At 43.4% G+C, this 25,280-nt stretch overlaps 2 protein-coding genes across 2 annotated transcripts in view; one reads left to right on the top strand and one right to left on the bottom strand.

Annotated features, from left to right (window-relative positions):
* Arhgef6 (Rac/Cdc42 guanine nucleotide exchange factor 6) overlaps positions 1 to 2,570 on the top strand; it is a 119,982-nt gene extending 117,412 nt beyond the window's left edge. Inside the window, 1 exon segment of the mRNA XM_038317173.1 lies at positions 454 to 2,570. Within this exon segment, the coding sequence (XP_038173101.1) occupies positions 454 to 594 (141 nt within the window). The 3' untranslated portion in view covers positions 595 to 2,570.
* A 9,626-nt stretch (positions 2,571 to 12,196) lies between these two features.
* On the bottom strand, positions 12,197 to 24,889 carry Cd40lg (CD40 ligand). The gene is made up of 5 exons (XM_038317379.1): positions 24,734 to 24,889; positions 22,683 to 22,814; positions 17,954 to 18,008; positions 16,042 to 16,104; positions 12,197 to 12,727 (listed from the first exon to the last, which is right to left on the bottom strand). Exons 1-5 carry the CDS (start codon positions 24,887 to 24,889, stop codon positions 12,351 to 12,353), a joined length of 783 nt encoding a protein of 260 aa, XP_038173307.1. The 3' UTR covers positions 12,197 to 12,350.
* Positions 24,890 to 25,280: the final 391 nt, after the last annotated feature.

Here is a 25,280-nt window from a genome sequence, read left to right as displayed (position 1 = left end):
TGCCCTTTAGAACATAGTAAGTTTAAAGGGCTTATAATCTCCAGATTGACCTGCCACACTGGCATCGTCCTGTGAGTTTGGTACTCAGAATATGAAACTGGTGCCAGAGATATTTGGAAAGCCCCTTAATACACACGTACACCGATAGAGAAGTGACCCTAGGTGAAAAAGTGTGGCACCAGGGCAGATCCAGTCTTAGGGAACACTTGTATTTAAGTGAGGAGTGTAGGACTGCGCTCACTCACAGGCAGAAAATCAAGACACAGCCTGGTCTCAGAATATGTAGTCAGAGCGAAGGATGCCATCAGGAGGAAGAGAAGGAGGAAGAGGGGGAGGAGGTGGAGGAGGAGGAGGAGGAGGAGGAGGAGGAGGAGGAGGAGGAGGAGGAGGAGGAGGAGAAGCCGTGGGAAAGGCTGTTTTGGCTCAGGGATCAACAACTCCTTTCCCTTCTAGGAGAATAAGAGAATGAAGCAATGCCTGGAAGAAGAACTGAAGTCGAGGAAGGACCTAGAAAAACTGGTCCGGAAGCTGTTGAAGCAAACAGATGAGTGCATTCGAGCTGAAGCCAGCAGCAAGTCCGCAATTCTCCCATAACTGTCACTGCTCAGCTGAGCACTCGTTGAAATAGCCAGCTGAATTTGACTGTGCCCTTCAGCTTTTGCTTTGTGTTTCTCTCTCTCTCTCTCTCTCTCTCTCTCTCTCTCTCTCTCTCTCTCTCTCTCTCTCTCTCTCTCTCTCTGCTTGAGTGTTTGTTACTTGGTTATCAGTTGATTGATATTTGTTTTAACAGGTGGAAGAGCAACCTGGGGTGGTGATAAAGTGGCCCCAATACTTTGCTATGCCCAACAGCCCTTTACTACCTAATTCGCTGAAGGCAAAGCTTCCCAGGCTACGTGTAGAGTAGGTGACAGTGAATGCCTTTGCCCAATGCTCCAGCTGTACTTTCCTGGATTGTCACGTGGCTCCCTTCCATACTTTAACAATCATTGCCCTGCGTTGTCTTTTAAGACCAAGAACAGGGTAGGGTCCTCATTCCCTTTACGCTGGTGTACATTTCAATCAGTGGGGTAGGAACTCCAACTGTCCATCAGCAAACTGCTTCCGGCAATCCCCCCTTAGCAGCAGGGCAGAGCATCTATTCCTAGTGCACCGTAGCTTGACAGCCCAGCCTTCCGCCTCTACGGAAGTTTTCTACCTCCCCACCCCACCCCTGTGCTTTTAGGCAGCCGTACCCAGTGGTGTGTAAACTAGTGTGGGTGTGCTTTGCTTATTTTGTCGGCTACAACAAGCAGCGACTTTATCTTGACTATTCAAACTACAACCTTTTCCCCTTTCTAAACAACCTGGGTGACAAGACGCCATGTACACACCTTCCACCCCGTCTTATCGAGCCCCGGTTTGGTTTCTGCAGTGAGAAGTTAGAATCATCATTGCCCTCTTTGGTGTAAGCCTTGAGTACATGAGCCAGTTTGTATATCCTGAGCGAAAGGCCCCCCCTCCACCATCTGGGCTGCTTGCCAGTGAAGCTGATTGTCTGAAACTATTTTTCTCAAGTTGGGCATAATGCCGAACCATTGGCTTTGTAAGTAGTCCAGAAATCTGAAGTGTGAGAAAGCAGATTTAGAAGAGAGCCCCAGAAGAAGACCTAAATTCAACACAAGTCAAAATGGTCCAAGGCGACAGGATGGGGCAGAGCAGAACTTGTCCACCTCCTCGGATGGCAGGGCAACTTGGCCAGGTGGCAAAGTCACTTTAAAGAGAGACTGAAAGCCAACAAAGTCTTCTATATATGTGTGGTGCATGCCTGTAAGTGCTGTTTCAAAACCAAACTCGAGGCCTAGATTCTTGTTGAGGAGCCCTTTGCTTTCTGGCATGGAGGCTCTCACAGTTTCCATGATTTCGTGGTACAGGGCATTGCCTCCTGCTACATAAACAGCAGTATAGCATCCACAGGAAGTGGAGAATTCCTGAAGTCCACCCTCAGATGCTTGTACACACAGCCATCTTCGGCAGCGCGAGTGAGGGTTTCTAAGAATGACTGGCCTGTTTCTAAGCCCTGTGATTTCTATGAGACATCTTTCATGTCAAAATTTAAAATAAGATACAACAGTAGCAATCCAGATGTTCACATGTGTTTTGTCTGTGTTTAGTCAATAGTTTGCAATCCATGTGCACATTTGAAGCTTTAGTGATTACCAATAATTTAGCTGATTGCTTAGGACATTGAAGGGTCTCTAAAAGGATGTGTACATATGCATGTTTGGGGACTTTGCCCTTCCCAGGAGAGGCCCTTGATACTTGGGATAACGCAACTTGTGCAGTGGGCTGCCCGCGCTTACACACTAAATAATATAAAGGAAATGAAGCCATGTTAACTTGACAGCTGTGTCTCAGTAGTTGTGTTGTTTACAATACTCTATAAATGGGTTCCTGTTCCTCTGTAATTAAACTGCTGCCCTTAGAGGCCTTTCAGTTTCTTCTCTGTCATGTCCCTTCTGACAGGAGCTCAGATTTTCTAAACTTGTTTTTATTTTAAAGACTTTTAAAATGAACATTTTCAATAAACAAGAATAAACCGTGCTTTATAAAAAGACCAATAGTTTATTTTTTTTTCTACCAGTTGATGTTTAGGAAGGTAGTTCTGAAGTGTCACTTTCAGCTGACAAATACAAATTGTATATTGGTGACAACAATGTAAGTGTTCAATCCATACATACATGATACTATCTATGGTCGGGGCTAATTTAACATATCATTTATCACCTCACATATTACCATATCTGTACTGAAGACACTTAAAATCCTTGCTTTTTAACTCTTTTGAAATATACAAATAGTATTAACTATAGTTACTGTATTATGCACAGATGAATTCTTCCTGTTTTACTGAAACTTTATCTACTTTGATCAAAACAATGTCCTCTCTCTTTCCCCACCCAGGCCTAGTGGTAAAAAATAGCCCCTATTTTACCGTCTACTGGTGTGTGGGGTTCTTCTGTATATGTGTTGCTTTTATTGGTTAATGAATAAAAAAGCTGTCTTGGCCTGTGATAGGGAAGAATAGAGCTAGGCGGGGAAAAGTAAACTGAATGCTGGGAGAAAGAAGGCAGAGTCACAGAGACACTATGGAGCCGCTAGAGGAGAAACATGCAAGCCACAAGCTGGAATCTTGCCAGTAGGCCACAAGCCTCATGGTAAAATATAAAATAATAGAAATGGGTTAATTTAAGATAAGAGTGAGCTAGAAATATGCATGAGCTAATAGGCCAAGCAGTGTTGTAAATAATACAGTTTCTGTGTGATTATTTCGAGTCCGGGCAGCCAGGAACAAACAAGCAGCCTCTTTAGAACACTCTACTTCTGTGAGTTCCTGTTTTTATAGTTCATATATGAGACTGAGATGCATGGTTTTCATCATTATAAATAAATCTGGCTTATTCCATCTAGCACAATTCCCTCCAGGTTCACAATGCTGTTACAAATTAGTTTCTTCTTTTTGAGGGCAAAGTGGTATTTCATTGTATATCTACCACATTTTTTATCTATTTATCTACTCATAGATTCTTACCTTAATTCTTTTTCTATCTATCTATCTATCTATCTATCTATCTATCTATCTATCTATCTATCTATCTTGAGTCAAGGACTCACTGTGTAGCCATGGCTAGCCTGAAACTCAGTGTATATACTAGGCTGTCCTCGAACTCACAGAGATCTGTTTGTATCTGGCTCTGAGTGCTGGAATTAAAGGGAGTGTAGCACGAATAATAAAAACCCAGAGACAGATATTGGGGTTCAACGTGGAAATCAGAAAAGGAAAGCCCCCAAGCCACTAGAGAGCTCTTACCTCTATGAAATCTTTAGACTGAAAAGAGAGCGAGTTCCTGTCTCATCCCACCTTATATTCCTCTCTAGTGCTGGGATAAAGGTGTGCACCACCACTGCCCAGTCTCTATGGCTAACTAGTGTGGCTGCTGGGATTACAGGCTTGTGCAGCCACTGCCTGGCCTGTATGGCTGACTAGTGTGACTGCTTTATGCTAACCTTTAGACAAGCTTTACTTATTAAAGTACAGATGAACTATCACTACAAGGGTGCATGGCATCATGACCAGTTGTAGGTTATTCTAGATCTTGACTCAGTGAACAGTACTGCATTGGGTATGGAAATGCAGATAGGTCTTCAACATAGTGATTGCCTTTCTTTTAGAAATAGTGAGTAGATTGAGGTTGGAAATTTTAGCTAGTCCATTCGCATCAGCCTTCCCTCAACCTCCCCTTTCCACTTAAGGTTCTATTTTACACTATGATAACCGTGTAAAGTAGTGAGCAAATGTCACCTACTGGTGACATAGAACTTCCCTCAACTTCTCTATCTTTCATCTTCTGGCCTCAGCTTACAAACCACTTGAAGTGCATCTCACAAATTTCCTTCCAACATCAAGAAAGATACCGTCATTTTCCTATCCCTCTTTGTGTTTTACAACAGTTTGTCAATCTGTGATATTTTCACCTGTGATCTCTCGTGTCAGCAGTCAGGATGAGACGTGTTCGAGCTGGGGGCTGGTTAACTCAGTCGATGCCATGAAAAGTAGGAGACTCTGAGCTAGATCACCAGAGTACGTGTAAAAGTCGTGGTGTGGTGGCATGCACCTATAACCCCAGAACTGAAATGGCAAAGACAAGTAGCTTCTTGGGGCTCACTGGCCAGCCTAGCCTGCTCGCTGAGTTACAGGCTAGTGAGAGACTACGTCACTAAGGTGAGGCTGGAGAGATGGCTAAGCCGGTAAAGGTGCCTGCCATGAAAGATTAGTGGCTTGAGTTCAATCCTCAGAACACACATAAAGGGGGAAGGGAACCAGTTCCACAAAGTTGTCCTCTAACGTCTCCATGCTTGTGATGTTGCATGTGCATGCCTTACCTATGGGAAATGCGAAGGAAAAATGTAATTTATGTGCTAGAGATGCTGAAACATGAATGGGCAGTCTATATACGGTGGTTCTGTTGAACTTGTCCATGTGGCCTAACTTGAGGATGACTGACCAGGTCTCTTCCTCAAGAGGGCACCAGATCTCATTACAGATGGCTGTGAGTCACCATGTGGTTGCTGGGAATTGGGAAGAGCAGGCAGTGCTCTTAACCACTGAGTCATCTCTCCAGCTCTTCATAAATGTACACACATCATAATCATAAAATAAAGTTTAAAAAAAAACTCCAAAAGGTGGATGAGTCCTGTGCAATGAATGGTACCTGATGTTGGCCTATGCCCTAGGCACACAGAGGGAGGGAGGAGAGGAGAAAGATGAACTGGATACTGTTTGCTGCTCCACACTGTCTATTCCTATTCCCACGTTTCCCCCGAAAACATAAGGGCAAACATATATATTTTCCAAAGTCTCACAGCAAGGGTTCTGGATATGATGAAGGTGCACATACACTTCCAGTTATGCTAAGAATGTGGGGTGCATAATTTAGACAAAGTCTGTCTTCTGTTGGTCTGCAGGAAGTTCCCAATCCACTGTGCTGTCTCTAGTCTACACTGCAGTGTCTCTGCTCAATCTTTGTGGGCGACTCTGTAGCAGTAACAATGTCAAGCTGTAGTCATAGCAGCAACTTCCTAACATTTGGGTCGCAACTGCCATGAATGACTTTGAAGCCATTAGTTCACCAGAAACGCACTTCTGTGCGCCCACATTTTTGTAGACAGCAAATTAACTTTCTGCTCGAGCTCCCTGACTGGTTTTTTCTTGCTTTGTATAGTTACATTTAACTTTGTGCCTCCCACACACTAAGAACTCTATTAAATGGTTCACGTATTTCGGTTCCTGCAAACCTCAAATGACCGGATCAGGTCTTTCTTGCTGTTGTCTCCATCTTACAGATGAATAAAGGTACAGAGATATGGAATGATGAGTCTATGGGCTGGTCTACCTCTTGGGCATGTGCTCTGTATACCACATTCCTCTTCTGCCCTTGATACCTATCTCAACATTGCTTGTACATCAGCTGGCAAGCCCTGTGCAGGCCTCAGTGTGCTCCGTTTTGTTGGCTGTTTTGAGACAGGGTCTTGTGTATACCAAGCTGGCCTCAAATGTACTATGTGGCTCAGGATGACCCTGAACTTCAATTCTCCTGCCTTCTCTACCTTTGATTTCTTGGGTTACAGTCATGTGTTCCCATGCCAGGTTTTCTGGGGTACTGGGTATTGAACACAGGGTCTCATGCACGATATGCCAACATTTTATGAATGAGCCACATCTCCTGTCGAGAAGTGAACTCTCAATTGTCAAATCTAGAGAACTGCTTTTCTTTTTCCTTTTTTTTAGGATAAAATCCCAGGCCAAACCCCTGAGAGTCTGGGTTAGTACTCCATAGGCTTTGTGGGGTCTGCCAAATTTTTTAATTTTATTGAATTTTATCGAGCTCTACATTTTTCTCTGCTCCCCTCCCTGCCTCTCCCCTCCCCTTCAACCCTCCCCCAAGGTCCCCATGCTCCCAATTTACTCAGCAGATCTTGTCTTTTTCTACTTCCCATGTAGATTAGATCTATGTATGTGTCTCTTAGAGTCCTCATTATTGTCTAAGTTCTCTGGGATTGTGCTTTGTAGGCTGGTTTTCTTTGCTTTATGTTTAAAAACCACTTATGAGTGAGTACATGTGATAATTGTCTTTCTGTATGTGGGTTACCTCTCTCAAAATGATGTTTTCTAGGTCCATCCATTTTTCTGCAAAATTCAAGATGTCATTTTTTTTTCTGCTGTGTAGTACTCCATTGGGTAAGAGAACTGCTTGTCAGTGCCCCAAAGTGACAATTTTTTTAAAAGATGATTTCTCAGTATGTGCCTCAAACTGGTTTCAGATAACTCAAGTGTAGCCTGAAGGTGGTCTTGAGCTTGTTACTGTTCAGTCTCAGCTGACCTAATGCTAGAGTTACGTATTTGCAGACGTGCACTGCCACACATGGCCCCTTGTGCTCTTCTCCTGCCCTTCCTCCCCCTTTCCCTCCATCTCTCCCTCCCTCACAGAACTCTATCGTTCTCCTACTATTTTTTCCTTTTGTGTATTTTGTGTTTGCTTTCACTTCACTTCACATTCAGAGCCTTCTTTGTCCCACTTGGTGGGCAAGGCTTCTCGGTATGTTGGAGCTGCCAAGTAGGATCCTTGACTGTAGACGCTTCAACTGCTGAATGCAGACGGCTATTCCAGGCTTCACCGTGGGCTTCATTTGATGATCAGCCTGGGAGAGCAGAGTCTGCTGGGACTTTCTGTTGACGCTCTTGTTGCGTCATCATCAACCCTGAAAACACAATAATCTCACCCTCCCCACTTTCCAGATGTGCACACCATGAGGTTAAAAGATTTGTTCACAGTTGTAAAGTCAAAAGATTATGGAGCCTAGATTAAAATTCTGACTAGGCCGGGCGGTGGTGGCGCACGCCTTTAATCCCAGCACTCGTGAGGCAGAGGCAGGCGGATCTCTGAGTTTGAGGCCAGCCTGGTCTACAAGAGCTAGTTCCAGGACAGGCTCTAGAAACTACAGGGAAACCCTGTCTCAAAAAACCAAAAATAAAATAAAATAAAATAAAATTCTGACTAGTTCCAGAGTTAACCACCATACCACAACAAGAACAGAATAATACTCATACTTCGTTCCAGGTGCCTTCCCACTTTAAAGGCCTAAGGAGGAACAGCTCCCAATATAGCGCATCTGGTCCTGTGGCAATAGTTGAATACACTGGAAGCCCAGGAGTGTTGTAGAATAGCATCTTAACTATGGAAAGGTATGCTACATCTGTTCATGCTGCGGGCTATTACTTTAACTGTGCAAAGGTGTGTTACTCTTGTTTACACCATATTTGTTTGACAATGTAAGGGTGTGTGTTTGTGTAAAGATGTGTGGCATTTGTTTCACCTTCCCTGCCCAAGGCACCTGATCGGGCTAATAAAGAGCTTAATGCCAACAGCTGGGCAAAGGAAGGAAGGCTAGGCAGGGCTGGCTGGCAGAGAGAGGATAAATAGAAGGGAAAAGCTAGGTTTGAGAGGAGAGAAAAGAAGAACGAGAGAAGGAGGAGGAGGGACATGCCCAGGGCAAGAAGCTGGGCAGATGCCAGCCAGCCAGACACGGAGAAACAGTGAAAGTAAGACATGCAGAAGGAAGAAAGGTAATAAGCCCCGAGGCAAAAGGTCGATAAAGAGAAACAGGTTAAGTGAAAAGAAGCTACCCAGAAATGAGCCTAGTTTAGGGCAAGCATTTATAACTAACAAGCCTCTGTGTCATGATCTGGGAGCTGGTTGGCGGCCTAAAAGAAAAAAGCCGAGCCCACAGGAGCCCACAGCTGCTTCCCTTTAAGTGGGGTGCTCCTGTGCTGAAAGCCCGTCACAGCACAATTTGCATTTTGTGGTTACTTGCTTCCTATCTAATAGCAAAGACAGCAATATTTCATACTTTGTTCATTTTCTGTTTATTTACAAAAATGATCATTTCCATTATTCCTGTTCCACCATTCCATGGAATATAGAAGTGATAGGTTTATAAGGCACCGTGGGCTAGGGCTGTGGCTCAGCTGGTAGGCTGCTTGCCTAGCATGCATGAAGCCTCGGGTTTAACCCCTAGTACTGAACAAACCAGGAATGGTGGCACAGGCGCCTGGGAGGTGGAGGCAGGGGGACCCTTGGTCAAGTCAGGGTTCTGGTTTGCTGAACAGGGTAGAGGACGATGGCATTCAGTGGAATGACCAACACTGAAAGAGCCGCCCATCACCCAGACAAAAAGAACAGGGCTTCCATCTAAGGGTCTGAGCCCTCTGCTGAGATGCAGGGCAATTACTGAAGCTATTACCTGAGTATACAGGCTCGCTCCTGCCATCCCAGCAGGATGAGAATTGGAAGCACGAAGATCTTTACAGGTTTGAGCCCAGCCAGGAAAACATAGTGAGGTCTAGGCCAGCCTGGGCTATAGAGTGAGGCCCTGTCTCCAAAAGCATAGCAAAAGCAAACAAAACCCCAAACAACCGCATCCCAAAAGGATTTCAGCAGTCATCTGAAGGTGGTTGTTAAAACCATGACTCTAGCAGAGAGAGCCTATGGCATAGAGGAGAAGGGGAAGGCCTGCACTGGAGTCTTTCGGAAGGGCAAGGGGACCTTGAGGAAACGAGGTGAGAGGCTGAGGGCCTTTGGCTACTTGGGGCGAAAGACTGGACGAAAAGGTCCAGGATGGCACTGTGGGAAGTGGCATCTAGAGGGCAGTAGAGATTATAGAAAACAGGAGGCAGCCTAGAAAGATGAACTGGTTTTTATTTTGTTTTATTAACAATTTTTTATTTATTTTATATACCGACCGCAGTTTCCCCTCCCTCCTCTCTTCCCATTCCCTCCCCCACCTCCCTCTACCCCTCTCCCCATCCACTCCTCCTCTGTCTCCATTCAGAAAGGGATATGCCTCCATGGACTTGAACAAAAAATGCAGTGTTTTACGTCAATGAGATTACTTCTGGTTACAAACATTTAACTATTTAATTAATACAAAGAAAGAGTTTGAATGTGCAGCCCTGGCTAGCCTGGATCTCACCATGTAAACCAGCTTGGCCTTGAATTTGCTGCTATCTTCCTTCCTCTTCCCCAAACTATGCTGCTATCTCGGGTGTACACCACCATCCCACCCTGCTTTTTTTGAAAAATGTTCCTTACTACAAGTAGAACCTGTTTGGATGCTACTCACTCCCAAGGAAAAAGAAGATAGGTTAAAACACAGGGGGAATGTTTAAATTCAGAGAGCATGCATCTATAAAGATTATTTTTAAAAATCTGCCTGCATGTTCTGGTCTTGTTTGTACAGACAGTTCTAGGAGATACTATTTACAAAGTGAGCATCCCTGAAACCATATACACATAAACAACAAAAATGAACTCAGTGCGTTATAGTTATGTACTTGTGCATCCTTATAAATTTATATATATATATATATATATATATATATATATGTAACACTAAAAATCAAACTAAAAGAGACTATCATCAATTTGAGAGGGGAGGGACATGGCAGGAGTTGGAGGGAGGGAGGGGACTTGGGCAGCTCTATAGGTAGGAAAAGGAAGGGAGAATGTGATGTAATTATACTTTAATTACAATGTATAAAAGTAAAATAAAAATAAATCTATTCAGGCGACAAACTCTACTAAACCAGTGATGTCTCTTGCCCACAGAATCCCTACTATCTAACTCAGACAAAACACATAAGGAAGATTATTCCCCAACATGGGTATTCAACTGCCATAAGAAAGAAAGAATTATGATATATTTTGTTCCTCTCCATTTTGACTGAGCCGGTTCCTTCCTTAAAGCAGGCTTAAGAGTCTGGCCTTTTCCATGTAAGAGCATCATGGCCACAATTACTAGGTTGCCATGGCTTCTGTCTCATTTCCTTCAAGCCTCTTATGCGGAGGTTTGTCAGCTGAGGCTTTTTTTTTTTTTTTGCAGTGCTTTACACGGACCCCAGGGTGTCACACTTGCCAGAGAAGCGCCCTGCTGCTGAGCCACCCTGATCCCCATCATAAGTGAATATAGTAGAGGGTTATTTGCTCCGAGAGGGCACAAATGCATGGTGCACATAATTTCTGGTTAGTCCCTAAAGCCACGAACATCACTCTTGCTCATAGCAAAGGTCTCTTGTTGCGGGTTGTGTGCAGACACACGAGTTAGTCCAGCATGGTGTCAGCATTACACTGGGTTTTCATAATGCAAGAGCTCCAGTCAAGGCGTTGCTGTGCCATCCACGCTATTGAAGAGCAGGGACATGAGGAAATACCCTTCCTCCTTCCTTTTTCCATCTCTACAGTAGTATTTTTTCGACGAATGTGTTTCTCAAGCAAAACATTCTACCAGTTCGATTGAATTTCTTATATCCTCATTTCCTACAGCACAGTTGGAGGTGGCAAGAAATTACTCCGTTGACTTCAGTGGGAAGGCTCTAGGGCCAATAATCACCCTAGTGATGCTCCAGCTCCATTTCCTCTTGCTTAGAGTCAAGCCACCTAAAGAGTTGTTAAAAAGCTTTGATACTGCTTCTCATTTAAGGCTCTCTCTCCAGTCCCTCTTAGCTGTGATCAATTTTTAAAATGTCAGTCTCTTGCAACCTTCACAGGGCAAGTTGGAAGTAGAGGCCCAGATTGCTTTCACCGACCAGGCTTACATGCCATCTATCAAAGGCTATGGCAGACTTCCAGAGAATATGCTGTCACTAAGATAGCTTGCTGCGTGCTCAGCTTGAGAACTAAGTTTACGGTAATAGCAAAAAAAAAAAAAAGTTGGCAAAACTCCCTTCAATACTCAACTCCTCAGCCTGAGTTGGCGCCGAGCTATAAGTACTAAACAACAGCAATAACATGGTAGAGACTCTTTATTATTCAAAAATAAATAATGACATAATCATTAGGTTCACTACAGAAACAATGGAGACCGCAGGGAGCTACAACAGATTCCTTTAAATACAGTCATCCCACGAGGAGGAATAGCCAGGCCAGGAGCTGCTGTCTACACCGCCCTGATGGTGCTGGAGACAGGGACACAGTAGAGAATACAAGAACCAGTCAGTAAGAGCATGGCTCTATGTGGTGTGTGTGTGTGTGTGTGTGTGTGTGTGTGTGTGTGTGCGCGTGGGCATGTGTGAGTGTGGGGGGAGAGAGAGAGAGAGAGAGAGAGAGAGAGAGAGAGAGAGAGAGAGAGAGGAGAGAGAGAGAGGAGAGAGAGGAGAGAGAGGGAGGGAGGGAGGGAGAGGGAGAGGGAGAGGGAGAAAGATTGGAGAGAAGTAAAGACTGAGTGTTGGGTATTGGGGGGAAGGTAGAGGCAGACTTTCTCAGTTCTCCCTGGGAGACTTTAGAAACTGACCTCTTGGGGCCACAGGGGGACCCCAAGCCAACCATAACAGATTGTGAGCTAAGGCTCACCGCGGCCCTTCTGCATCTTTCCTGGTAAGCCAAGTGCACTGTCCACTGAAAGACACGCTCCTGAAGCAACACAGCTGAGCTTGCTCAGTTATCTGCTCGTTCATCTGAGCTCTGCCATCTGTGCTTCATGGCTTGGCCTTTTCTTAGGGCTCTCTGGCTGCATGCATCAGTAGAGTTGCTGGTTTAGGTTACAAGCTCTTAGGGAGCAGGGTCCGTTAGGATTTGTGCCTGCCCTGTAATTCTCTTATCTCAGCTCTATGTGCCTTGGGGTACATAATAAATAGTACTCTGTGAGGAGGGTCCAAGGGTTATAAATAGGCAGTTCAACAGGGGGCGGGTCCTAACTGATTTGCTGTGTGGGGAAGACTGCCAGCATCAGCCCTGCTGCAGCCTAGGACAGCACACTGTTCAGATTTTAAGCAAGCCAAAAGATGTGAAGCCGACTCCGTGCATCACTTGGCTTGCATCAGTCACGTTGACAAACAAAGAAGAATCTTCTTGCAACTCAAACACTCCTCCCAAGTGAACAGACTGTTGGCCGCAGGGCTTGGAGGAACTGTGCGTGTTTGCTGCCCTGAGTAAGATTCTCTCAGATCCGCTGGTGGACTTCAGACAGAGGCTGACTAAAAATGGGTCTTTACTCGAAGGCTGCTGATTAGAACAGAAGGTGACTTGGGTATACACATAATAGAGTCCTTGTCTTTTAACGGTCAGCTGTTTTCCACTTTCGAGTGTTACCAAGTTGTTTTTCATGGTATAATATCCTTTCTTGGCCCACTGTAGAACTGTAACAAAGAGAAGGAAATCCCTGGTGAGCAGAAGCATAGCATGGCATATATTCTAACAGGAAATACAGTTGAAGGTTGGAGGCCGACTTTATGTGAGAACTAATTCTCAAGGCCTCTTGTGGCCATCAGAGGCATGGCGAACATAGATACCAATTTTACATGGGCTTCAGAGTTATTGTCAGCTTTCAACCTGGCTTTTCTTCAAACTTGGGCAAGTCACTTGATCACCCAAGCCTAAGTCTCTCAGCAACAGAACAGGGACAATATGAAAGTATATTTCAGAGACTTGGAGAAGTTAAAGTAGCAGATGACAGCAAGGTTTCTCGCTTTAGAGCTCGTTGAGCCAGTTTGTCCTTGAATTTAAGATAGCCAGGCAGGGGGTGTGCACCTAGAATTCCCACACGGAGGCAGGGAATCTCAAGCTCAAGGTCAGTGTTATCTTTGGCCACTTTGAGACTCACCTGAGCTAAGTGAGACCTTGCCTCAAAACAACAACACAAAGGGGACTGGAAAGGTGGACTCTAAAGAAGAGCTCTGGGACATGCTGGCATTCACCCTACAGAAAACATGAGTCCCAGGCTCAAGGAACACCCCTGCTTCAGGGGAACAGATAAAAAGTGATGAGAGAGGGTACCGTTTTCTGGTCTTTGTATACCCCCACTGCCCCCACGTATGTGTACATTCATACAGGCATACATATGGAAACATGAATGAATGAATAGTTTAAAATGAAGTGCGAATGACTTCAGAATTATGCATAGCATATAAATCTTACTGATGTGAGTGTGACTATTTAGCTTATCATGAATTCAACAAAAAGTTGTCTGTCTACCTAGTTTAGCAACAACTCAGAGACAAGACCCCATCTCTCTCTCCTACCTTACGCTCTTGCAAACCTGACTCGCCTCCCACGACCAAGTCTAAATTAGGCAAGGAAGTATGAAAATAAACCATGTGCTCATTTAACTGGGTTTTGATCTCTCATTGTAGTGGGTGCCACCAACTTGAAAGTACCCATATTCTTGTGGCTACGGCAGAGTCCCCACCAACAGTGTGCCATTTTCTCTGCTGAGATGGTGAGTGGGTTCAAAACCATGTGTGTACCCAATTTCAAATCTCAGCTTCCACAGAAAGCTCAGTTTGATGGGGGTAAAGGGTGGGAGGTGGGGAGAAGTAAAAGTATGGGTATATTTGCTTTCTTGAGATTTTCTAAATATTTTTATTTGATGGTCTTACATTAACTAGGGCATAAGATACTTCTTTTTCCAGACTTCTCTTTTTGCATAAGAAGGCATCTCACCATGCCCGATATTTCTGGGTACTCCAAATTCTCCATAGAGGATGTTTGTTTATGATGTTTTCACTTTTGGGCAATTTGGTTCTGTTTAATAAATGAGGTTTCCCCTTTACGTTTTTTTTTTCTTTTCTGAGACAGGGTCTCAATACAAATCCTTTGCTGGCCTGTAACTTGTTTTGTAGGCCAGGCAAGCTTAGAGCTCATGGAGATCTACCTGCCTCTGTCTCCTGAGTTTCCTCCACTTTGGCGTGGGTGGGGGCGGGCACAGGATTTCGTGTATGCCAGGTTGGCTTAGAATTTGTTTTGTAGGCTAGGATGATCTGAAACATCTAATCTTTGTGCTTCCATCCCTAGCGCTGAGATTACAGATGAGTGCCACTAGGCTCTGCTTTTTCACTTTGGTAATTCCTTACTTCATTGTAGTTCTTGCTAGGGCATGTTGGTCAAGTTTGTGGCGTCATGTCCAAGAAAGACAGAGAAATGTGGACCTGCAGTGTACTGGACTATATCTTTCCTACTTCGTCCTGTGCAGATCTACTGTGGTATAGACTTGTGAGATATTTTACAAGCAGTACCCATTCTAGGCCTTTCGAAGAAGTCAGAATTCCACTAAAAATATCTAAGTACTAAAGGGTTTAGCTACCACTTGACCAAGACCAGTAGGAAGTGATTCTAAGGGGTTTCTCTGTTGTAATTTAATGCAAAAGTGAATAAATCATGTGAATGGCTTCCCTGCCACAGAAATAATGGTGGTGTTTTCCCATAAGCATGTTTTTAGAGCATGTTCTATGACAAAAATTAATAAATACTATAGGAACAACTGGTCTCCATGAAGGACTTTACGTCTATCTGGATAGCTCACTGAAGTAAGCTAAGTACTGGCACCTTATTCTGGAATAGTGTAGCTTGACAGTGTACCTCTTCCCACAGGTTAGTTGATTGATATTAAAAGCTACCCCATGGAGGATGTGAGAAAGAAAACCGCCTCAAAATGAATGGCATGTGCCTAAAGTCAGTTTTAACTAGTGTTCCCAAACTCCCTAACCAGAATGCTTACGTCTGTATCGTGAACCACAATACAATGCATGTGCTTCTGTGGTATAGCCACTGAGGAGCTCAAGTGACCTCAGGGAAAAGATTGTGTCTTCCTTTTGTTTCTGTCTTTGTCTCTTACACACACACACACACACACACACACACACAAGTACAAATGCACATACATGATTTAGAATGCCACTGTAGAGCAGTCGTCCATGCCTTTATATACATGGGGAATTTTATGCTAGCATATATGTTTCCATTCATCTACAGATGTGATACACTCTACAGCATCGGCTGTCACAAGGTAGAGATTTGGGGAAGAATAGGGCCTAGAATGATGTTAGGAGAGATATGGAAATAAAATAGGGGCTAGGATGAGGCTAGGATATGTATGGAAATAAAGGCATTCAGTGTTGAAAAGATCACAGTATGCCATCTGTTGTTACTTCACTGAAAAATCTAACATCTTGGTGCCTATTGATTGTTCCAAAATGATTTTGCCTTTAATTTCCCTAAGGTTGGCCCCACTGAGGCTGGGGTTAATCACACAGGGACTGACAGATGACACAAAAAGACCTCCTGGGACCCATTTATCCACAGTGAGGAGGGCTCAGGAGGAGAGATGTCCCCAGTACGGAGGTCACTACCTGCCATCTCTTTTTATGCTTGCAAAATAATGGTTCCCATTCGTCATTTAGAATCAGCCACTGAGCAAAAACATAATGAGAACATCGGGGCCTCTTTCCCACCTCCTTTTGACGCTCTAAGTGCCATCTGTGCATTTGAGCTGACTTTGATGACAAAGGACAGCGTGTGAGAGTTATATGGGTAGGTTTGTAAATTGGTCCCTGGAGGAAGAGAAGAGCCTAATGATTAGGCTGCATAGCTTTGGGGTACCCCCTCCCACCACACACGCATATGCACACATACTCACACACCTAGGTGGCTTTCACTCAGATGCTTTGGGACTTACCAGATGTTGTTTTACTGTTGGCCTCACTGACAACATGTACTGCAATTTGAGGGTCCTCATCACCTGAAATGAAACCAAAAACCATACTGTCAGGCCAAGGAAACCTACACCTGCTTGTGGAACTAATGGGTCCAGTTATGGAATAGTGACTGAGTTTACCTTAAAGGAAGGAAAACTGGTCCAGCAATCCTTCCCATGGAAGGAAAGGGTGGCTTCTAATAGCTTAAAAACCATATTGGCTGTTTTCATCGATCCCTTTTCCTGATATTCAATACTCAGTTCTGCTTACCTCAGATGGACACAGGCTACAACATTTGCTTTCATTAAATCTGCCTTGAAGTGTGCTTTTAAGGACACCTGCCATACACTGGAGTGGTAGTGGGCACCAATGCTAGTGCCTGGGCCTGAGTTAGTAATATGATTATCATGTCTGATTTGGTCAAATGACTTTCACACTATGACACTGAGCTCTCTTTGTCTTGCAAGAGCCTTGCCTCCCAAATAAAAGTACTCACTTCCTAAGCATAGAAACTGAGGGTGCTTTCTTTCCAGTTATGAGCCTGATTCTGAGAATTTTGTAGGTATATTATGGAGGATGCTTTGATGACAAAACCATGCATAACGTGAAAGACCAATTTGGTCAGATTTATGATTTGTCTAAAGACAAGCATCCACAGGGACTGTTCCTTAAAATCTCACTGCAATTAGCAGATAACACAGCATCGCGGAACATGTCTTGCAGTCACTGTGAGGAGGAAAGCTTCAGGGGAGTCAGATGAGCCTTTGGCAACAGACCAGTGCTTGAGACAGGTTCTGAGCATCCTCTTCACCTAAGAAAATTGTGTCTATACCATTATATGTATGCATGTCCTCATGTGCATTAGATTTGTGTAGCTACAACATTGTGTTCAAACACTTTGTAATGTCATGGTTTCTGCAGCAGCACCCCCTTTCCCTTTTGCTGCTACTCAAGTCACTCCACACATCACTGGTTTGGGGATACTACATTCTAAAGGGACTTGGAGAGAGCTGTGTTCAGAAAAGGACATGACTGGGAGGGGAAAGAACCTGGAAAGGATCATGGAGGGAACAGTGGAGAGTACTGGGTGTGTTCAGCATAGATAGAAAAAGTTCACTGGGAACTCAGGGTCATGGTTGCTGTCTTCAGTAACCAGACAGCCATCATATAGGGAAGTAATTATTCTTTGCATAATATAGCCTCAAAGAACAGAAAGGTATCCAATTAGTAGACATTCAAGCAACAAAATGTGAGGCAAGATGTTTTTGGGTAGATGTTGACTTTAATATAATTCTCAGAGCTGTTCAAAGATAGAGCAGGTTGTCTCACCAAGTATAAGGTATTCTATCTCTAGCCATGTCTGAGAAGAGGTCATCTGTTTAGTGCTGCTTCAAAGGGGATTCATATTCTCAGAGGTGTACTGGATTTGAGAGCCATTAAGGTCCCTTCATGACCCCTAGCTATCTAGGACACACTCACTTCAAGAACAGGCAAAGATGAGAATGTAGCATTGCATTCATTGATCCAAGAGCCCCACTGGGTACTGTCCTCCCACAAAATAGTTGTCATTGAATGATGAATGCCATTTTTTACCATATGATGACTTTCTTGTCATCTGGTCCTCTGAAGGTGGAGCCAGATTGTGTGATTGCTTGGATAAGGGTATTGGAGGTGGGGTTCCTTCATATTTGATATTATCAATATTACAGGAACATATCCTCACCAAGGTGAACATGAAAAGCCTTCCTGTATCACTAAGGCCTGAGAAGGTACCAATTTGACAAATGTCTTTTATTTTATCTCCAGGACTAAGTATTCCCTAGTTCATGTGGTCAACCTAAAGCTTCTGTGTGCTCTTTAAGCATTTATAGAAATTGGTGAATAGCAACATACCTTTTTGCATTTCATAGCTGGTTTCTTTTTTCTCTTCTGTGTTTAAACTTACATCCTAAAAGGAGAAGCATTGCAAAAGATTAGTTGACAGAAGCTCTGCTTTAGGGGTTTTCAAGGTCTCATTCACTTGGCAACTGTCAGCACTCTGTTGCCTGTGCCTGCTGAGGATTAGAACGTAGATGAAGATGCCGTCGTTAATTCCATCATAGCAATTGAGAGTCCCTGTCTCTGACAGATGAGCTGATAGCCCAGAAAACTCAGGGGAGACCCTGGAAGCAAAATCCAGGCCTTATTATCTCCATTACAGTGCTTTCCCCGGACCAGAGGTTGTGATTTTGACCCTTGCTATGACCCTGGCCTCCCTGCCTTTGATGGATATTGATAAATAATGGTGAATGGGGCAATAACTCAACACTGGGAACTGGCGTACGGAATATTATCAGACACAATGCAGGGTGTGGGTCTGTTCCAATAAGGCTGCTTGGAAACCTCACAGGAATCGATTTGAATATGATCATGGGAGAGAAATCCAGATTTTTACTTTGAATGTGCTTTTGTGGTAACTGTCCTGTATGGCCTGTACTTATTTAGAGTAATCAACATTCAGCAAATATAGGCCATCTTTTTCTAATGCTGGTGATGGTCTTCAAAAGCACGTAGTTTCTTGTTTTTCTTTTAAGGTTTTTATTTAGTTTTTGACAATTCCATGCAAGTTGTTTTGTGTTTTTAAGACAGGTTCTCATGCAGCCTAGGCTAATCTTGGACTTGTTACAAAGCTGATAGTGATCTTGAATTCCAGATCCTCTTGCTCCTACCTCCCAGATGCTGATTTTTTAGCCGTGTACCACAATGACGAGCTAAATACAACACTTAAAGATTTCTTCTACTTCTGAGGCCAGAGAATGCTAGTCACGCTTAAGGAAGCTAACACAGACTTCCTTCTATGTAGATTGAGAGATGATAAAGGCTATCGCCACCATTTTAAGGAGCCCGAATGAAAGGTCTGTCAAGAATGAGGTTACCTAAAGGGTCTGAGAATTAAATGATGTACAGAACACAGGACCGCATTCCCAGACCTGGCTCAGTCTGTTTCATTGCTCGATTCTGAATGACAGGGGAAAGAAACAGTAGTGTTTCCACACCTGGGAGTCCTGTGCTCCTTGACATTCCTGGAAGCTAATGTCTGTAGGGCCCTTCCTCTGCTTTCCTCACTCCGAGAAGGCATTTGTGTTGCTAGTCTTGACTATCACAGCTCGGTTGCCAGATGTGAGGGCATAAGGCACGGAGACCCAAAGGGGAATCTGAGCCTTAAAACGTTCACATGGGCTCCACAGACCAACTTTCCATTTGAGCTGCTGTGGGGCACCACGGCAATGCGGCAACAGGAAAATGTTTGTGAGCTAACAAGTAAACAAATGACTGGTTGGTGCCTTTTCACCCACTGGTGTGTGATGATGGAAGTTAAGATACTACTTTGGGCTAGATGCTTGCAGCGATCTTGGGGCCTGGCCCAGATGAAAACGTGAAGTCAGCAAAGTTTGTCTTTTATGCACCCAGTTTTGCCTTTTTGTGAACTTTCCCCAAGCCACGCTCCTCGGAGCCTTTTTTTTTTTTTTTTTTTTTTTTTTTTTTTTTTTGCTTCACTCTTCACTTCAACTGATAGACTTTTAAAAGTCAAACTTCAGAAAAATCTTGGATTAATGATTTCTCTTTCAATGGAAACCTATATGGCAGGTATGGATATAGTACCCTTTATGAAAATGATTTGATGCCATCAAAGGCCCCTCGGGCATTAATAGACAGATGACCACGAGACTGAACCCTCTAGACAGGGAGTGAAGTAGATTTTAACGTGAAATTATGCTGTTCAAAGTGGTGCTTCCACTTGCCCTACAATGAGCCCTGACTCCCATCTCTGGGATATTTGTCTCTGAAGTTAATGAGCTTTTAGTCATGAGAGGTATTTAAATGAAAATTGGGTGACCGCTTTTTTAGAGATAACAGAGAGAAGACTGGAATTCTAAGAACTAAGAATTGTATCTGGTTAAGTTCTAGGATCCCATCAGACCCTGTGACTTCAAGGTTACTCAGCCAGCCAGATCAGGTTCCCAAATCCACTAATATTAGCTGAGGAAACACAAATCTAATCTGGATTTAGTCTATAGTTGACGTGCTGGCCTAAGCAGTTCCAAATACTGTTTCGGAGTCCGAGCTCTAGGGAAATAGTGATCTAAACGGGGACCAAGATAGAAGAAGATTAACCAACTGCAAAGCATCTCAGCTTTTCTATACCCTAGGCTAAGATGCCTTGGCCTGGGGCTCTATAGATGCAGCAGTAGGTGCAAGGGGCATCCCTGTCAGGCATAGCACGTTACTAGGGCCATGCCTGATGTGCCTAAAACCATTCTACTTTCTTTTTCAGACAAATAGGACTGACTCTTCCTTATTCCTATCCCGGGTAGATGATTCTGGAAACTTTCCACATCAGACATAAATGAAGGCAAAAGGGAATTGGCAGGTCACTTGTGAAACCTCTCTGTAAGAAAGAAAAATGTGGAGGGGGGACCAAGCCACTTTCACTGCCATTCAAGGAAATTGAAGATTGTTCACATAGTGTGAGAAGACCAGAGCTGGTAGTGTTCTTACAGAGTCTCATCCCCTGATGTAATACAAGGGTAACTGGGGCTCAGAGAGATAAAATCATTTACCCAAGGCTGTTGAGCAATCATTAATCTATTTAGGATTATCAACCATCATCTTTGACCCAACTTTATGCACATTAAAATTAGAGATACCTCACAATACCTTATATTACACCCACAACTCTATAAGCTCTGCAGAAACCTAAGATGCTTTTTGAATTTACCAATCTTGCAAATAAAGTGATAGAGGTTTTATCTGAATCATAGATCTTGCAATACAGTTGTTCATACAAGGTGTATTATATATAACCTTGCATAATAAAAAGTTATCTACAATTAGGCATTGTAGAGAATGGAAGCAATAAAACCTGGATTAAACTGGACATAGTGGTATATGCCAATAGTTAGAAGCAGGAGAATCAAGAGTGCAAATGTTCAGCTACATAGCAAGTTCAAGACCAGCCTAGGCTATACAAAATCATCTCCAAAACATAAATAAATAAATTCTAGTTTAGTATAAAGAACTTAAAGGACAGTGGCAGATTTGAGTTCTATTCTGATCCCAGTAAGCGGCCCAGGAAGAAACTTTTAGAATCTTCTTCACTGGATTAAATTACAGCTTGTTGAGAGCACAGGAAGATGTGTATTAAATTCATAAGTAAGATCTAAAGAGGCCAATGAGAGGGCTCAGTGGGCAAGCATGAGGATCTGAGTTTGATCCGCAGGACCCATATAGTGAAAGGAGAGAATCAAGTTTTGCAAGTTGTCCTCTGACTTCCACATGTGTCACAAATTTACAGATGAAGTAAGATCTTACTCCCTTTGCTCCATTATTTGATTATACATGATCTTTATATAAGAGTGAATTTCGGGAACTGGGTGGTGGTGGCGCACGCCTTTAATCCCAGTACTCAGGAGGCAGAGGTAGGCTGATCTCCATGGAGTTTGAGGCCAGCCTGGTCTATAAGAGCTAGTTTCAGGACAGCTGGGGCTGTTACACAGAGAGACCCTGTCTCGAAAACTCTAAAACACCAACAAAAAGAATGCATTTCTGTTGGTTTGTTCAGATGACCGCCCAGTGGACACAGAGCTGCCCTCAACAGGAAGTGAGTGCTGTCTCTTCGAGCAGCTTCTAAACTACCAATGGATGACCAAAGGTATTAGAATCAGCACTCTGAAGGGAAGCGGCAGGAGAGTTTCAGATGTTCTGTTTCGGGGGGTGGGGGGAGAGCACCTTAAGCTTATGTTTGTAGTGAACAAATAGATGGAAAAATTCTGGAAATTCATGTTTTAGATACTCAGTTACTAGTAAGCTGGACGACAGCTGGGATGTTTAGAAAGCTTCAAACCTTTCAATTGAAACGGCTCCACGAGCAAGCGCTGTTACACGGGCTCTACTGTGAGTGGCACTGAGAATGGGCGTCCACTTCTTCCCATGCAACAGAAGGGAAGACCTCACTCTCAGGGCATCACTGGATAAGCACTGAAGACCGGACAGAAAATATCTTCCCTTATGGCCTGCAAAGTTATTACTTTCACTATGAACTGGAGATGGGAGCCTGGTTTCAGGATGGGAAGATATCAAAGGATGAATGGATAAATGCAGAAACACAAAATTCTGACTGTATGTACTTCATGACTATGGTGTGGTAGTTGCCTGTGGGTACTGATGAGCCATGTGTCGCTGTGCATGTGCAGATGCATTTTCTCCAGAGAAACCCTTTTCTATTGCAGTGATGTGAACAGGTCCAACTTTTAGCTTCATCTTCCCCTAAGGCGTTGTCTTCATTTTGTGCTTTTCGCATGTGCGCATTTGACACTCACCTATGTGTGTATACATACATGTATTTATGAGCACGTGTGCTCACATACAACACATTTTGAGAATGTCTCACTCTAGAACAAACTGGCCAAGAACGCGTGACAGTCTGTCATCCTCCTTTGTCCTCTAGGGCACTGCCATTGAAGGTGTGACCACCACCCCTGATTAGGAATTTGAAACATTCCTAGTGTCAGAATTCAGTTCACAGAGCTGGGAAACATACTGAAACTTCTCAGTGGAATCCTCCAGGAACTGAGCACCTTACCTTGACGAGGTCTTCATATCTCCTTTTTACCTCCTTGCAGTTCAGCAAGGATAAAGATCCTTCTCCTTTGATGCATTTCTGTAGCTGCTTTATGAATACAAAATCTTCATGAAAGCTTGCATCCTCCTCTACCTGTTGTGAAATAGCAGGCTTATGAGAAATGTCATCGTGAAGAAGAATACGGCTAATGATGTCTGCCTCCACATTTACTTCATGGCACTGAAGAGAGGACGGCTTGGAGAGCATAAATGGGGGATATTAGAAGTTATTATGTTGGATTATTGCTGTTTGATGCTTGCCATTTAGCAGCCTAAAAAAGCCAGTGATTCAGATGGCATGTTATCTACATCTCTGGATAGAAATCACGGCCACTCTAGCGACCTTTCATCACAAAGTGTCTATGTTTTTAATGTACCACAGCAGCAATATTCTATAATTGTCATATTTCCCATCAGCCATAATGCAGTTTGCTGTTGAGCTAGTTTGCCCACTTCATGGCAGTGCTCACAACATGGGGCTTTCTAAAGAAGTTCATCTGTAATGTGGATTTATAATTACATCTCTCATTTCCCTAATACTTGTAGAAAGCATTTGCGTGTTTAAAGAAATCGTTTGTCAGCCCCGAAGTGAATGAGATATTTACTTTTCCAGTATGGGAGTAATTGAATGTATGCTATTAACTTGTGTTGTCAACTAATTCCATACCACGCTTTGGTCTTTTAAGTGTAGATTATTCGCTTTCAAAACAAGAACTGATACAGTCCTGGAAGAACATGCCTGCAATCCCTGCACTTGCTAGGCCGGGGCAGGAGTGTTGCCGTGAGTTAAAGGTCAGTCTGGTTTATCTATGGTCAGTTCCTGACTATTCTGGGCTACATTATGAGACTCTGTCTCAAAAATGAAAAAAAAAAAATCCAAAATCAACCGAACAAATAGCACATTTGAGTCTATATGGGTTATAATTTCCCCATTATCCTCCAGGCCTATATACAGCCATTTGACAGAGCCCACCAAATAAGTAAACAATCAGACCCAGAACCTGTCTCTTTGCCCAGCAGTGAAATCCAGCTTGAGTAGGCAAGCAGATTGTCTCTGCTCTCAATACCCACCACTGCTTCTCCTTATATTGATAGGAACTTCATGACCTTCATTTATGCCCTCATTTCAAGAAAGGCTAGCCGATGATCTCAGAAAAAAATCCAGCCATCCAGGTGTTGCCTAGCCATTGTCCTTGCTTCCAGACTTTAGGGACAGCTAGATACTCGAGACTTTTCTCCTAGTCTTGTGAGTGTCATTTTGTGACACAACCCGCATGCCCCTCACTGGAAGTGAACCAATACATGGATATAAGGTAAGCCCTGAAGTTACCTTTGTCTACACAGTCTACTCTTGCCCTGTCCTCTCTTTTCCCTGTATACCCAATCATTTAAGTGTGGAAGACACCTCAGAGGCCAACAGAGCAGCTTACAATGGCAGTTGACATTGAAGAATTGTACAGACAGCACCATTCTGATTTTTCTAAAAATCTGTAAACGGAGGTGATTGTACATATCTGTACTAATCCAAATCACAATGGAATTTCAGACCAAATCAGTGTTCTTTTTGTCTGGGTCAAATGTTTAAAGAAAAACATTGTCTTCATGGGGAAAAAAAGAGTTTACTTTATGAAGCAAATTATAGAAAATGGCTCTAACTGCTGCTGGTCTGGCATTTACTATGTGCCAGGTCCTATTCTAAGTCATTTACGGGGCTAGACTCGTTTGATCTCTGGCAGGAGTCCCATTTTCATCTCTATTTTCTTGGTCTAGAAAGAGCAATAGAAATATAAAGTGGCATGCCCAGAATCTCAGAGCAGTTAAGAGCCAAGCTAAGATTTGAAGCCAGGCTGTCTGGCTTCAGATCCCTTAGTCAGAGGCAAAACTGTGAGACCCCACTGTCTAGGCAACAAGACTATCACTCCACTTAAGGTTTCTACTGTCCTCCACCATTTGGGTAGAACTTAAATCAACCAGTACCCAGGTCAGTTAATGCAGGCTTGTAGGTTCCCTTACCTTATCCAGTCTTCGATGAAGATACACAGCATAAAGGGCCGAACCAATCATCTGGGTGATGAGAAAAGCTGTAAGTATATACAGAAGAATTTTCATGCTGACGGGCAGTCCGGGAGCCACGGATCGGGGAGAAGGTTGACTGTATGTTTCTATCATGCTGGCTTAAAGTCGAAATGGTGTCTTCTGACCAAGAAGGTGACAGAGGCAGCATGAGAAGACTGTCAAAGTGGCCGCCTTACTCAGGATTAGTTAAGAGCGCACAATCGTCGCAGCCCACACTTCCTGGAAAATGTGCTTCGTAGTCTTCTGTCCCAGCTACCAAAAAAAAAAAAAAAAAAGTTACGTAAAGGTTTTTTCTTTTCTTTTCTTTCCTTTTTTTTTTTTTTTTTAAAAAAAATTGCACCCGTATCATTTACTTCCAGGCTTTCCCTTTTGTTAGTAAAGAAGAAACAAGTTTCGTCTTCCATACATTCATTCTTGCCTTGAAATGTCACAGACTTCTTAAGAGACAATGGCAGTATTTTCCTATCGCTGTCTAAAGTTTGGG

This window comes from Arvicola amphibius, chromosome X (assembly GCF_903992535.2).
Source record: "Arvicola amphibius chromosome X, mArvAmp1.2, whole genome shotgun sequence".
Lineage (NCBI taxonomy): Eukaryota > Metazoa > Chordata > Mammalia > Rodentia > Cricetidae > Arvicola > Arvicola amphibius.
The sequence above is the reverse complement of the archived record's forward strand: the minus strand, read 5'-3'. Positions and strand labels throughout refer to the sequence as shown.

Coding starts and splice junctions, on each gene's coding strand:
- Cd40lg (XM_038317379.1), bottom strand. CDS start 24,889: ATGATAGAAACATACAGTCAACCTTCTCCCCGATCCGTGGCTCCCGGA. Junction 18,009..22,682: donor GATATGAAGACCTCGTCAAG/GTAAGGTGCTCA, acceptor TTCTCCTTTTAG/GATGTAAGTTTAAACACAGA. Junction 16,105..17,953: donor CAGCTATGAAATGCAAAAAG/GTATGTTGCTAT, acceptor GTTTCATTTCAG/GTGATGAGGACCCTCAAATT.